At 43.6% G+C, this 13,268-nt stretch overlaps 1 protein-coding gene and 5 non-coding genes across 6 annotated transcripts; 1 reads left to right on the top strand and 5 right to left on the bottom strand.

The window, feature by feature from the left end:
• The first annotated feature begins 2,175 nt into the window (after positions 1–2,175).
• On the top strand, positions 2,176–4,950 carry LOC125522270 (jasmonate-induced oxygenase 4). The gene is made up of 3 exons (XM_048687345.1): positions 2,176–2,731; positions 3,333–3,654; positions 4,520–4,950. Exons 1-3 carry the CDS (start codon positions 2,262–2,264, stop codon positions 4,766–4,768), a joined length of 1,041 nt encoding a protein of 346 aa, XP_048543302.1. The 5' UTR covers positions 2,176–2,261; the 3' UTR covers positions 4,769–4,950.
• Positions 4,951–5,517: 567 nt separating this feature from the next.
• On the bottom strand, positions 5,518–5,589 carry TRNAP-UGG. Its single transcript has one exon. It is a non-coding gene; the product is annotated as a tRNA-Pro (tRNA).
• Positions 5,590–5,699: 110 nt separating this feature from the next.
• TRNAD-GUC lies at positions 5,700–5,771 on the bottom strand. Its single transcript has one exon. It is a non-coding gene; the product is annotated as a tRNA-Asp (tRNA).
• A 4,238-nt stretch (positions 5,772–10,009) lies between these two features.
• Positions 10,010–10,081, bottom strand: TRNAP-UGG. Its single transcript has one exon. It is a non-coding gene; the product is annotated as a tRNA-Pro (tRNA).
• Positions 10,082–12,034: 1,953 nt separating this feature from the next.
• Positions 12,035–12,106, bottom strand: TRNAD-GUC. Its single transcript has one exon. It is a non-coding gene; the product is annotated as a tRNA-Asp (tRNA).
• A 424-nt stretch (positions 12,107–12,530) lies between these two features.
• TRNAP-UGG lies at positions 12,531–12,602 on the bottom strand. The gene has a single exon. It is a non-coding gene; the product is annotated as a tRNA-Pro (tRNA).
• Positions 12,603–13,268: the final 666 nt, after the last annotated feature.

The raw sequence follows: 13,268 nt of genomic DNA, 5'->3' as shown, positions 1-13,268 counted from the left end.
TCAAAAGTCGAAGAATCAAGCTGAACTAAGCTGACCGATGTTGCTGATTTATTCGGTTGATGGTGTTCGATTCGGCGTTTCCATCACTAGTTGTTTGTGTTTGGGTATGTATAGCCAGTTTTCATCCTACATAAACCAAACAGACTATCAGACCTTATACACCAAAATATACATTTATTTTTTCTGACTACCCTGCTTTGTTGGCACATGTAAGCATGACCCTAGGCCCATGTACCATGCACGACCCCATACAAGCCAATCTATTCATGCCTCTGCTCTCAAAATCATTCTTCTTACGCTGACTTTCATCCTCAAAGGGCTCGAATCTCTCAATCTAGTCGCCTCTCAGCCTTGAGGTTGGATTTACAGCCACAGGGCCTAGCTACAACGATTCTCCGATATGTGCTCATGTTGGCTCGGCTCTCCAGCGTCTGACTTTTGTCGTTCTACCTCTCCCCGGCACTAGCACAACATCGGTCTTCCACCGTGAATGCATCGCTCAGAGAAGCCTGGCGGGGAAGATGGAGAACGCGGCGACCCGCTCGCTCACCGCAGAACCAGCAAGCTGGCGCCACCCCCTCACAAACACACGAAGCAGATAACTAGTTTGCCCCTTTCCCGACAACGAAATAACTCAACACGCGGGAGATTCTATTCAATGCGCAACGCGTCGGAGGATGACCAGGCACACACACCCCAGGACATTCACTTTGGTTGGCTACCGGTCCCCCGATGGGCCTCAGCCCATCCAAAGAAGCAAAGGAAAAAAAATAAAGAGGAAGGAAAACAGAAAAAAGTAGAGACGATATTTAAAATGTTCATAAAACGAAGGAATCTTCATGATTTTAAAAACATGTAAAAAAATGCCCATTAATTTAAAAATATACGTATTTGAAAAATGCCTGTGAATGTAAAAAATGTTCACGAATTTAGCAAATGTGAAAAAATGTTCCCCGCGATAATTTTTTTTTGCAAATTTTAGAAATGATCATGAATTTAGAAAATGATCTCAGATTTCAAAGTAGTTCTTGATTTTCAGAAATGCTCATGATTTTTTAAAATATTAATGAAATTAAAAAGTGTTCATGAATTTAAATATTTGTCCACCGATCATCATAAAAGCGTCACGTCCACGTGTAAACAAGCCCAACCGCAACCAACAACCAATCCACTTCCTAACATGTGGGGCCACGATTGCATATTACCTGGATGCACTAGGACCTCCGTTCCAAGGGGGTTTAATACCATAAGAGATGTTCATTCTTATGGGTAGTTCACATTGATTTGTTGTGTGCTCTATATATGATACAGTAGTGTAACTTAACAAAATTTCATGAAGGGAATCATTTTCGTTACCCATGTGGAATCAAACAATTTATCGTAGTCTATCTTTCCTCATCTTTCCCCTTTGTCATGAGAGGCAATCAAGGCGATTCGTCATTCCTCGCCACCCATCATCATCGGTGTTGAGCCTGTTGGTTACCCCTTTCTCCATCGGCTTCCCCAGCGGTTCGATGGGTGGGCAACCCTAGTGTTTCGGGGTCGATCCGTACATAGTTAAGGATTAGGGTTTCTCGGTGGCACATTGTTGATTGTGGTAGCAATGCCAGTCTGGTGAATACATTTTTTCTCTCCGGCTTGTCCATCTCAATGATGTCGTCTTTGGCGGCACCAACGACTCACGGGCATAAATCCTCGTTGACTCTTGCCATCTTTCAGGACAACGAGGCTAAGGTTTACAGGGTATGTCGATGCGACGCGCTCACAACCACTCCCCCCTCCCACCCCATGTGGTTTGGTGCTCCGAACTCATCTTTATCACGTCGGTGCGTTATCTCATGCCGGTGTGACGCCTAGAAGAAATAATGAGGTATGCTCTTGGATTTTCAACTCTTTCAATTATGATGACTTATTCTTAAAGGTGTTAGGTCAGCGAAACTATGGCCTTCATGACTACTCTTATGTGATCAACAACGACAGGCTTACTCCGAGGATGGAGAGTCATGCGAAGGCAGGCCATCGCCCCTACCAAGGAGAAGACAATGTGTCCCAAGGACTCCATTTTTTTTTTGCCGGAAAGACTCCAATGTAATTTCCGTATTTTTCAAGTTGTTTGTACTCCTGGTTTGGCAGAAATAGAAATTCTGAATCTGAAGAAGGAAAAAAAGAACTGCATTCGTCAGTCGGTCGGTCGGTCTTACCAGCACAGCACAGTAGCAGTCACCACCACGGCACCGGAGAGTTGCCCAACCGCTCCACCGATGGAAACCGCCGCGGCGCCCCGAGTCCAGGCGCTGGCCGACGCCGGCGTGCCCCACCTCCCGGCGCAGTACATCCAGCCGCCCGACCTCCGCGCGGGCCCCTCCCCCTCCCTCGCCGCCCCCCTCTCCGTCCCCGTCGTGGACCTCTCGGATGCCGCCGCCGCAACAACCGACGCGGTCGGCCGCGCGTGCGCCGAGTGGGGCGCCTTCCACGTCTTCAACCACGGGGCCCCGCCGGGGCTGCTCGACGCGATGCGGGCCGCCGGGCTGGCCTTCTTCCGCGCGCCCATGGCGGAGAAGCTCCGGTTCGGCTGCGACCCGGCCAGGGGCGCCGCCGCCGAGGGGTACGGCAGCCGCATGCTCGCCAACGACGACTCCGTGCTCGACTGGCGCGACTACTTCGACCACCACACCCTCCCCGAGTCCCGCCGGGACCCCGCCCGGTGGCCCGACTTCGTGCCAGGATACAGGTAAGAGTAAATTTTTTTGCCCTGGTAGCTCCTACGAGTTAAATGTGCACGCTCCATATCTTTTGTAGAATTTTTGGACTGCTTTGGCCATTTTATGAGCAATTCACTAATAACAAAAACATGAATTACATGCTCAGATGCAGGATTGAGTAAAAAAAATGTTGACAAAACACACTGTCTCTGTTTTAGATTCATGTTTAGGTTCAGGAAAAACTTTATCTCGCCGACTCTCTATTGGACCAGAATTTCACACACATTTTTTTCCGTGCGATTTAATTTCTAGTACTATCTAGAAATGACCATTTCAGTGTGATTTTCTAATTGTCTACATAGGTTCTTTCAGAGTATGATTTTGAGTAGAAATTCAGCCAGATGCTACTGTAACACGGTCGCTACTGAGATTCATTAATACTCCCTCTGTAAAGAAATACAAGAGCATTTAGATCACTACTCTAGTGATCTAAACACTCTTATATTTCTTTACAGGGGAGTAAATCTCATGGGATACCTTGTATCATTATTGCTCATGTTGCTACAATTTCTATCACATTAACATGTTTTTACAAGAACAAATAGCCTAATATATCTGCAACGTTTGCAGGGACACTGTTGTAAAATACAGTGACAGCATGAAAGTCCTTGCCCAAAGATTGCTGTGCATCATCTCTGAAAGTCTGAAGTTGCCACCCTCCTACCTGCAAGAAGCGGTGGGAGAAGCTTATCAGAACATCACCGTTAGCTACTATTCCCCTTGTCCACAGCCAGATCTTGCTCTCGGATTGCAATCTCATTCTGACTTTGGCGCAATAACACTTCTAATACAAGATGATGTGGGTGGGCTCGAGGTATTCAAGGATGGGATGTGGATACCTGTGCATCCTGTGCCTGATGCAATCCTTGTAATTCTGTCTGACCAGACAGAGGTAAATACCTCCACATGCTTTATTACTTAACAGCCTGTTGGGTAATCACTTGGGCAGGGGAATGGGAGTTTGTGGAGGGATTAGGCAATGGGAAGTAGACTTTTACTTCCATTCCCTTGTTTGGTATATGATTGGAATTAGTGTGGGAGGAAACTCTGCCCACGAATTAACAGGGTATCCCGTCGGAAGAAAATGGTGGGAATTGGCTTTCTCAACTCCCATTCCCCTTCCCACTTAAACTCCCATCCCCTCTAATCAATCAGTGATATGACTTCTAGGGTCTGTCTAACATATATACTTACAATACCCTGTTCTATTTTGGACGACTTCAATTCAATATTTCTCGATAGCTTGTATGAATCTGATCAAAATCAACAGATGCTGGAATACTGGTAGGAATAAAACCTACTACTAGTTCAAGGATGTGCTGCTTGATATTCCATCAGCTAAAATTTAGTAAACTGTCAGAAACAATTTGTCAGTAAACTTCATTACACCAACCATTACAATTGTTTGGCGGGGCAGCACATAATGTACTGATTGTGCATCATGACACAATTTTCTTTCTTCTGTTTACATGCAGAATGCTAATTAATCCCAGTTTATTTAGCGTTCTTTTTTATGCTTCATGTTCAATGTTTTGGTGAATAAGTGCAAATCTTATCATATGGCCACGCTTCTTCCGTATGAACATTTTGTTATGTTTTCACTAGATTGACGTCTGCATGTACATTTTGTTATCTTTCATTAGATTGACATGGTCTTTGACCAAACCGTTGATCCTAAACTTAAGCTGAAAATCTCCTCCTGCATAGTTGCTAAATGGTTCTTTCATATGTTGCTCATGTTTTCTACCATGATTCAGATCATAACCAACGGAAGATACAAGAGCGCCGTGCATCGAGCTGTGGTCAATGCCGACCGTGCCCGCTTGTCAGTGGCGACGTTCTACGATCCACCTAAATCTCAGAAAATATGTACTGCCCCCCAGCTCGTGAGCAAGGACCATCCGCAGAAGTATCGGGATGTGGTTTACGGCGACTATGTCTCATCCTGGTACAGCAAAGGCCCAGAGGGCAAGCGCAATATCGACGCCCTCCTGATGGAGCAATAGACAGGGCCATTGAAATGTACCACAAAAATTTGTTACACACACAGCGCGAACCTGACAAACTTGATCAATAAAGAGGTGGAAAACAAGGTTGTACATAATGTGATTTGTTTGTGTGAAATTTTACTCTAGCCTCCGTGTAGTTGAATGCTATGATCAATAATTCATGTCTCTTTTGGTCGACCTGTGTTATGTACTCCCTCCGTTCCTAAATATAAGTCTTTGTAGAGATTCCACTATGAACCACATACGGATGTATATAGATGCATTTTAAGTATAGATTCACTCATTTTGCTTCGTATGTGGTCCATAGAAATCACTCCAAAGACTTATATTTAGGAACGGAGGGAGTAGTACTCTCTCCATTCCAAAGTAAGTGTCGCTGACTTAGTACAAAGTTGTGCTAAATCAACGATACTTATTTTTGAGACAGAGGGATTATTGGACAACCCTTTCTTTTTTTTTTTTGACGGGACAACCCTTTCTTTGGTTAATTGAATGAAGAACACAAGTTCTCTTCATCCCTAATAATGAAAGAAAATGCAGGTACAATCTGCCAGTGAGCCTCTCTTTTTTTAAGTTCAGATTATTTTTTTGAGTGGTTTTATTAAGTTAAGATGCCACCGTGTAATTTTTTCCGGAGGACAAATGTGAGATCTATCTAGGGTAAGTAAAGCCCTTTTTTTCAACAGTGGCACCGGCGTTCACTGGGAAAAAATATCAGGGGTGAGAAGAAAACTAAAAAAAAAAGTGGGGCGTTGCGAGAATCGAACTCGCGACCTCTCGCACCCAAAGCGAGAATCATACCACTAGACCAAACGCCCAATTGGTGATAATACTTAAACGGAAAATTATATAACATAATCAGAAAATCAGCCACAACGACATGAGCAATGCGTTCAGGCGATAATAATAACAGAGATTAAAAAAATTCCGCCGTTGCCGGGGGTCGAACCCGGGTCACCCGCGTGACAGGCGGGAATACTTACCACTATACTACAACGACTTGGATGTATTTTTTATTTGCGGACACTATATGTAGGGCTGAATCTTGAGAACTCAAAGCCTCACCCAGCTTAGAAAAGGAAAAAAAAAGAGATCAAGGCCATGAGGATTCCTTCAAATGGATATATAGAGAGAGGCCATGGAGGAGCACTGGTGCCGGTGGCGAGCAGTGGAGGTCGGACATCAATTGGCCGGCGCCGCAAGGAGGCGCGACGAGTGGAGCGGTAGCGGAGGCATGGGGAGAGGTGGTGACGGCTGGGCACAACACTGATGAGTGTTGAGGGGAGTCGCAAGGGCACACTATGAGCCTGCGTCGGGAAGGAGAGAGCTAGAGCAAATGTTGTTGGAGCTGGCTCAAGCCGCTAGTGGCAAATTATCATTAAGGCCTCGTTTGTTTCGCGTGGGTCGGAGGGGTTTCCAGAGGATTAAGGGTTTTCAGAGGATTAACCCCACCCAGAATCCTCGCAAATCCTCGTTGGTCCATTTGGTACGCGGGGTTTCGACGGCCCAACCCCCTCGATTCCCCTTCGATCCACTTGTTTCCACGCGCTTCAGAACCCTCGAGGGGGCTCGAGGATTTGGCTGCTCGACTCGAGACGCCACCGCCGACTCCTCCCCAAGACGTCGCGCCGCTCAACGCCTCGACGCCGGCGATCTCCTCCGGCATACTGGACTTCTCCCCGGTGGTAAGTCATCGCCGCCCCTCCCCTCCCCCTCCTCTCCCGGGAGGCAAGTCTTCGCCATGGCTGCCACCTCCCGCACGCCCTCCGTCCGCCTCGTCCTCACCGGCGAGCACGCCAAGAACGACGTATCCTACCCCCAGCTCCACATGGACCCTAACCCTACCCGGCTAGCTCGCCAAGGACTTCGTCCTCTTCTAGCCCCTCTTATACCCTAACCCTAGCCGGCGAGATTGCCATAAATTTGTGTTGGTGATGGTATGATGCATCTAGGAGGATAAATTGGCTGATTCTAAACCAAGTTCGCCCCCTCCTGGTGACAGTTGTTGATCCCGCGGTCGATCTGCCTTCCTATCTAGAGATATATAGTAGCATTAATAGTGCTCATTTGTGATGATCTGATGCTGATGCTGATGGCAGTGTGGTGCAGATTGTAAATTAGTGATGGTGATGGTGATAGTCTGATGTTGTAACTGTTGTGCGTATGTGCGGTGATTGTAAACTGTTGTGCGTAACCTGCATATTTCTGTGACATAGTACAACAGTCGGTGTTGTAGCTGAGCACCTTTTCTTTTTCTTTAGTACAACCACATTTTTTTTAGCTCTCAAACTGCAGCTTACATGGTTGTGCCTTTTTACCTCTTAGCTTTCTCAGTACTTAAAATGCAGCTCAAATGGTAGTGATATATATTATCCTGGATAAACAATCATTGTACAGGATACAATCAAAATGAACATGCTCTCGGAGGAACATGCATGCAACAGTGTACAGGATAGGATGGCCTTGTGCCATCTACTCCCTCTGTTCTCAACTTAGACATGTTCTTATTTTGACAGAATCCTGCCGCTTGGATATCTTCTTATTTTAAGAGTAAATTTATTCCAGGGCCAAAGACTTCTACATGTTCAGTTTAGTATTGTACTGAACTAGTTTTGCTATGACAATTGTGGTTGGCTGATGTATCTTTGCTGCTTATCTGCGAGTAGAAGTAGTAGTAGTGATTTCTGTGGTAATACTATATCTATATCAGTGATGATCTTACCAACACTGGCTTTTCTATTCATCTAAACTGAATACTGCCGTATCTTTGCATTTGTATTTTATTATCTGCAAGTAGTAGGACTTGTTTTGCATTTATTATGCTTAATTGCTTACTATGTTCCGGCGATACTTGACGAAATCTACTATTATACTTTCATATGTATTACTCGCTTTGTAAATAGAACTAATCGTTCATCTATCTAGCAAAGCTATTTGCTGTAACAGTTTTTCTCAAGGCACTCTAATATTCATCTCTTTTTGTTTTATTAGGTTCTCAAGCACCAAAAGAAGCCACAATAAACAAGCCGGATGGATAAATTTCTCTCAGGTTCTCAATGCTAGATGACCATGACACCAAAAGATGGATACATTTGTCTGCAATATCTTTGTTTCAAAATGATGTTGTGGCTGTGATGAACTGTTTGTTGCGAAAGATTATGTTGTTATGATAAATTATGAATGCTGGGATTTGGGATTCAAAGTCATGCTGTTATGATAAATTATGTTGTTGTTGTGATGAGATATTGATTTCAAGTCATGTAAAATTATGTTGTTGTTGGAAAAACTGCTGCTAAATTATGAGATAGTGATTTCAAGTCATTTTTATTAGGTGACCTTTTCAATTCTGTAGCAAGGATATAAGGGGAGTTAGTTACATTATAAAGATTGGATTTTTAAATGTTATACCAAATAGGATTGTGAAAGGAAGGGTTTTGAGGGGATTAGGTGGAAGAGAGGGATCCACCCAATCCCCAGCCCCCCCCCCCCTCCCTCTCCAAACCTCTCCAATCCACTTCTATCAAACAAAGCATGAAGGAGATCAAGCAAATGGTGGTTTTCGCTTGCCGCCACCACGGATGACGTGGCCAAACATGTGATAGTGGCATGAATGTCAATTTCAGTAAGGTAGCACGGCAGTTGTATTGCCTCGCATTTGCTGCCATGTGACCAGGGGCGGAGACAAGGGGGGGCGAGCAGGGGCTAGACCCCTGCCAATCGCTCGCCCCCCTCAACGGTTTTTAGCAGGCTGCATACTGTACATTGCTAATGGCCGCAGCTAAATGCATCATTAGCCCATATAAATTATATTCATTGAACCAGCTACACCGAATATAGAAGACCAAAGCCCAATAGCCCATACATATGTAGGCATACGGTCGTGGCTGGCTCCTCTGGTGTATGGATAATGTGATCGATCTGATCGATTGGTGTACACGCGTATTCTCTGGACGACCTAGGGCGTTCGCCGTTGTCGCCGGCTGCCCCTAGGCCACCCGCCGCCGCGGGTGTCCTGCTTGGGCGTTTGTCATTGCCGTGGCGGCCATCCATTGGTCGCCTTGACGACAATTCCCTCCACCATTCTACACCACAGTTCGCTGTCCGCATACAATTAGATGGAGGCGGATCACATCATACGAATACAGCTTGATGCCGCTAGCGAGGTCACCAAGATTGAATATATTGGCAGCAGGTACCACGACGCACCAGTAGCTATTAATTATTAGTATATTTTTTCATGAATTATGATCTTAGTCTGATTTATTAGCATTGTATTTACAATAGAGCTTTTGACATTTTGGGCATTTTTGGATCCATGATATGAGTTATTTGACGTGCCTACCATATGCACACTGGTGGATTTTTATTATCCTGTAGTCTTTTCTAGTTAAGAAAGGATTCAATTAGAGTATCAACTTGCCCATTTCAAGCTTAGTACAACTTTATATTAAAGTTAGCTGAAAGTTGAGACACTTATTTTGGGACGGAGGGAGTATATTAGTAATAAGGAAAATAGCCAATTCACGTTATCAACTTGCCCATTTCAAGCTTAGTACAACTTTATATTAAAGTTAGTTGAAAGTTGAGACACTTATTTTAAGCGAAGGGAGTATATTGGTAATAAGGAAAATAGCCAATTCACGTTATCAACTTGTTCAACGCTGGTGGCTGTCGTAGAGCTAAGTTTATAGAATTGTAACATTCTTTTGTAGTTTCAAACATATGTTTTAAAGATTTCTTATCAGTGCCATCATGAGACTCAATATATTATGATGTTCCACTTCTATTAGCATTGGCTTTTCGCCCCCCTCATGTCCAAATCCTGGCTCCGCCCCTGCATGTGACAATGTGTTTTTCTAGTCTTACAATTATGGATGACTGTGATGTTATACGTCTATGAGATTTTTTGTTAGAAAAAGGATAAATACGTGCAAAACGGGGATATTCCTAAATGTGGTGAGACATATTTTTTAATAGATAATCTCTTAACTAAAAGAGGGCAAATCTTATTATAGTTTCTCCTTCCTCTATTCAGCATTATCTGCATCACACTTCTAAAATAATAAGTATCATTGTGACATTCTTCTGAATGACTGTAATGCTCCCCATCGTATGTAGATTTTTCTAATAAAATAAATAAAAAATGATTTATATGTAGATTTTTCTACAGAAGAAGCGAAAAACAGAATAAAAAAATGATTTACATGTAGATTTTTGTACAGAAGAAATAAAAAAATGGGGGCGTTGCGAGAATCGAACTCGCGACCTCTCGCACCCAAAGCGAGAATCATACCACTAGACCAAACGCCCTTTGATTCCATTAATTAGACAGAATTGTATAAAACATAATCAGGAGATCAACCACAAGCTTATCCCGTACCTTGTGTACATATATCCATCAATGTCTAAATTCGATGAAGCAACCGGATCTGGCAACAAGGCGGTACGCCCAAGAAATCACCCAATTGCTCCCTCAGAAAAATTGAGAAAAGAAATCACCCAATTGCCAGCTAAATATTATGTTCAGGTCAATGGCTGAAGAACCCTAGCAACGACTCGTGTTATTTTTTTTTTAAATGCGGCAAAAGATTTGTCATTTTCATTGATTAATAAAGAAGTTTAAAAGGTTAAGGCCCATGGCCGAATTACAACAATCACTCTCGCGGCATTATATTACTCAAGTGCCTAGCCCCCGCCATGCTCCAAAGTGACGCCTCCTCTTTAATCCTAGCAACAATGACTCCAAGCGGGACAACAGCGACTCGTGTTAGATGTAGTGTAGCCTACATGCGACCGTTCAGGTGATCATCAGTGCATAAGCGGCCTTCCTCAGTCCGGGGCAAGGGAATGAATAATAACCGCGCGGTTGACCACCCATCGCCACGTTGCAGCACACACTCAATTAATTTTTTTTAAAGGAGGATTACCCCCGGCTTCTATATCAATCGATGTATGCAGCCATATCTATACCAATATAAAAAGACTCAAAGGGGCAGATCAAAACCATCTCAACCGTCAAATCTTGTGATCGAGCAGTTCAAATCGCTCTAATGTTGAGCACCAAACACGTTTAACGCTTTAATTATCCACCACTGTCATTGGTTATAAACATGTCTAAACTCAACCCTATCCCATGAAATATGCCATGTAATTAATATCTTATCATTCCTGCGAAGAAAGGAATTAATATCTTACCAAATATCAATGTGCCACAAATATACCTTACCAAATATAACGTGTCACTAATATCCTACCTAATACGTGCATTGCACGTACATAATTACTAGTTATTAAATAAAAACATAACAATGTCATAAGGAAGTTATCTGTCGGGCATGTGCTGTTGACCATGCAGGTGAGGCTGTGCTTGAGCATCTATTAGACCTACCTGCAAATGAAACAACTATGTTGGGAAAGAAAAGATCATACCTTTTGGTGGCAATTGCTTCATAGTATTTGTGGTGGGAACGAAGAAAGCTACGTAGTTCACAAGGAGCAGACAAAACAGCCTTCTGAAATAGTTACATCGGTTGGGGGCCTTGCAGCAAACTTCATCGCTGCCTCAAAGCCGAAAGCAAAAATGCAGAGAAACCCATGGGTACGACCGCCGCCTGTCAGGACAGTAACGCTCAATGTTGATGCGGCGTTTGACCCTGATTCGCTGCAAGGTACTGTTGGTGTTGTATTGCGGGACAACTCTGGGAAATTCTTTTAAAGGAGGATTACCCCCGGCATATTTCATGGGATAGGGTTGAGTTTAGACATGTTTATAACCAATGACATTGGTGGATAATTAAAGCATTAAACGTGTTTGGTGCTCAACATTAGAGCGATTTGAACCGCTCGATCACAAGATTTGACGGTTGAGATGGTTTCGATCTGCCTCTTTGAGTCTTTTTATATTGGTATAGATATGGCTGCATGCATCGATTGATACAGAGGCCGGGGGTAATCCTCCTTTAAAAAAAAGTTAATTTGGTGCAAAGCTATGGGTGCTCAATTTGGCGCAAAGCCCGGTTCGAGCATTGCCATCGTGAAGCAAATTCGGTTGCTCATGAGTTAGCAAGATTAACTAAGTTCTCTCCCCCTAGTACTTGGTTTGATGAGGCCCTAGTGCCTTGGTCCCTTTTATTGTAAAAGATTCTTTGTGTATTTACCACTGAATAAATAAAGGGATTTGGAGAGTTCAAAAAAAAGATTGAACCAGCAAAAGTTTGCATGGAAATGTAAGTGTAGAAAGAAAATAAGAGGGAATAAAAAACTCGCCGTTGCCGGGGATCGAACCCGGGTCACCCGCGTGACAGGCGGGAATACTTACCACTATACTACAACGACTTGGTTGATAATTTTATTGGCACTAATTTTATCATAGTTGAGCTCAGCTCCGAGATTACTCGATGTAAACCTGTTGAGGTTTGAGAAACCATTGCCTTCAGACTGGAGAGGTTAAAAGTATCATCTCGGCGGGATGGCTCAGAGGAACCCGCCACATACAGTCTGCATCTTCAATCAATATCAAGTTCAGACGGATCAGAGCTGCAATCAGAAAATGGGCTCGTAATAACACAAATATTCAGTAGCTTACTGAGAATATATTAATGCTATTGAAGAGCGCAGACAACTTTTCCGCCTAGAATTCACCTTGAGGAGATTTGCTGAAGGCAAAGCTAAGCAGCTCATCTTATGGCAAACTATCTTGCGATGAGAGAGCACACTTTTTTTTTTTACAAAAAAAAGTGAATAAAAACGAAAAATTTATGGGGCGTTGCGAGAATCGAACTCGCGACCTCTCGCACCCAAAGCGAGAATCATACCACTAGACCAAACGCCCAATTGATGTCCATTTCCTTTGCTCACTCTATAAATCCTATCCGCACACAGAAAAACCCCTGCACTGAATTATGGCAAATCGATCGCATAACGGGGGAGAACGTCATGGAAGGGCAAACGTCCTTCAACTTTTTACATGCGCAAAATGACATGTGACAGGCAAGCGTTCTGCACTTCTCTTGTACACGCTGCCTCGGAAGCGATCTCTTCAGGCTCCTGCTGCAGCAGAAGCAGGCGTAACAAAGACTACTTAGCACCAAGAAATCACCATGGCGTGCTACATTTGATCTTCCTTACACGCGGAGTAGAAGTGGCTGTATAGATCGTTTAGTCTCCAGTAGACTTCATTCGCTGTTGATTAATCGATGTGTGGTCGTTAGGTTGGACTGCTTTCAGTTTGCACAAAAGGTGTTTGACTGATAAAAAAGAGTAGGGCTCCGGAGTGTTCAATTGCTATGTGCTATTATATTTAACTTACCTTGGTTTTCGCCAAAAATCAACCTATTTTCAGTAGGTTCTACCCCCAATGACCTGATACTGTCAGGACAAGTCGTTATAACAGACTGAATTTGACTAGAAAACATATGAACACTGTCAAACAGTTTCAGGTTATGGGATGGTAGGACAAATAATGGATATACCGATACCAACCTTGAGAAAATCACCC

This window comes from Triticum urartu, chromosome 7 (genome assembly GCF_003073215.2).
Source record: "Triticum urartu cultivar G1812 chromosome 7, Tu2.1, whole genome shotgun sequence".
Taxonomy (NCBI): Eukaryota; Viridiplantae; Streptophyta; class Magnoliopsida; order Poales; family Poaceae; genus Triticum; species Triticum urartu.
This window is presented reverse-complemented; position numbering and strand designations above follow the sequence as displayed.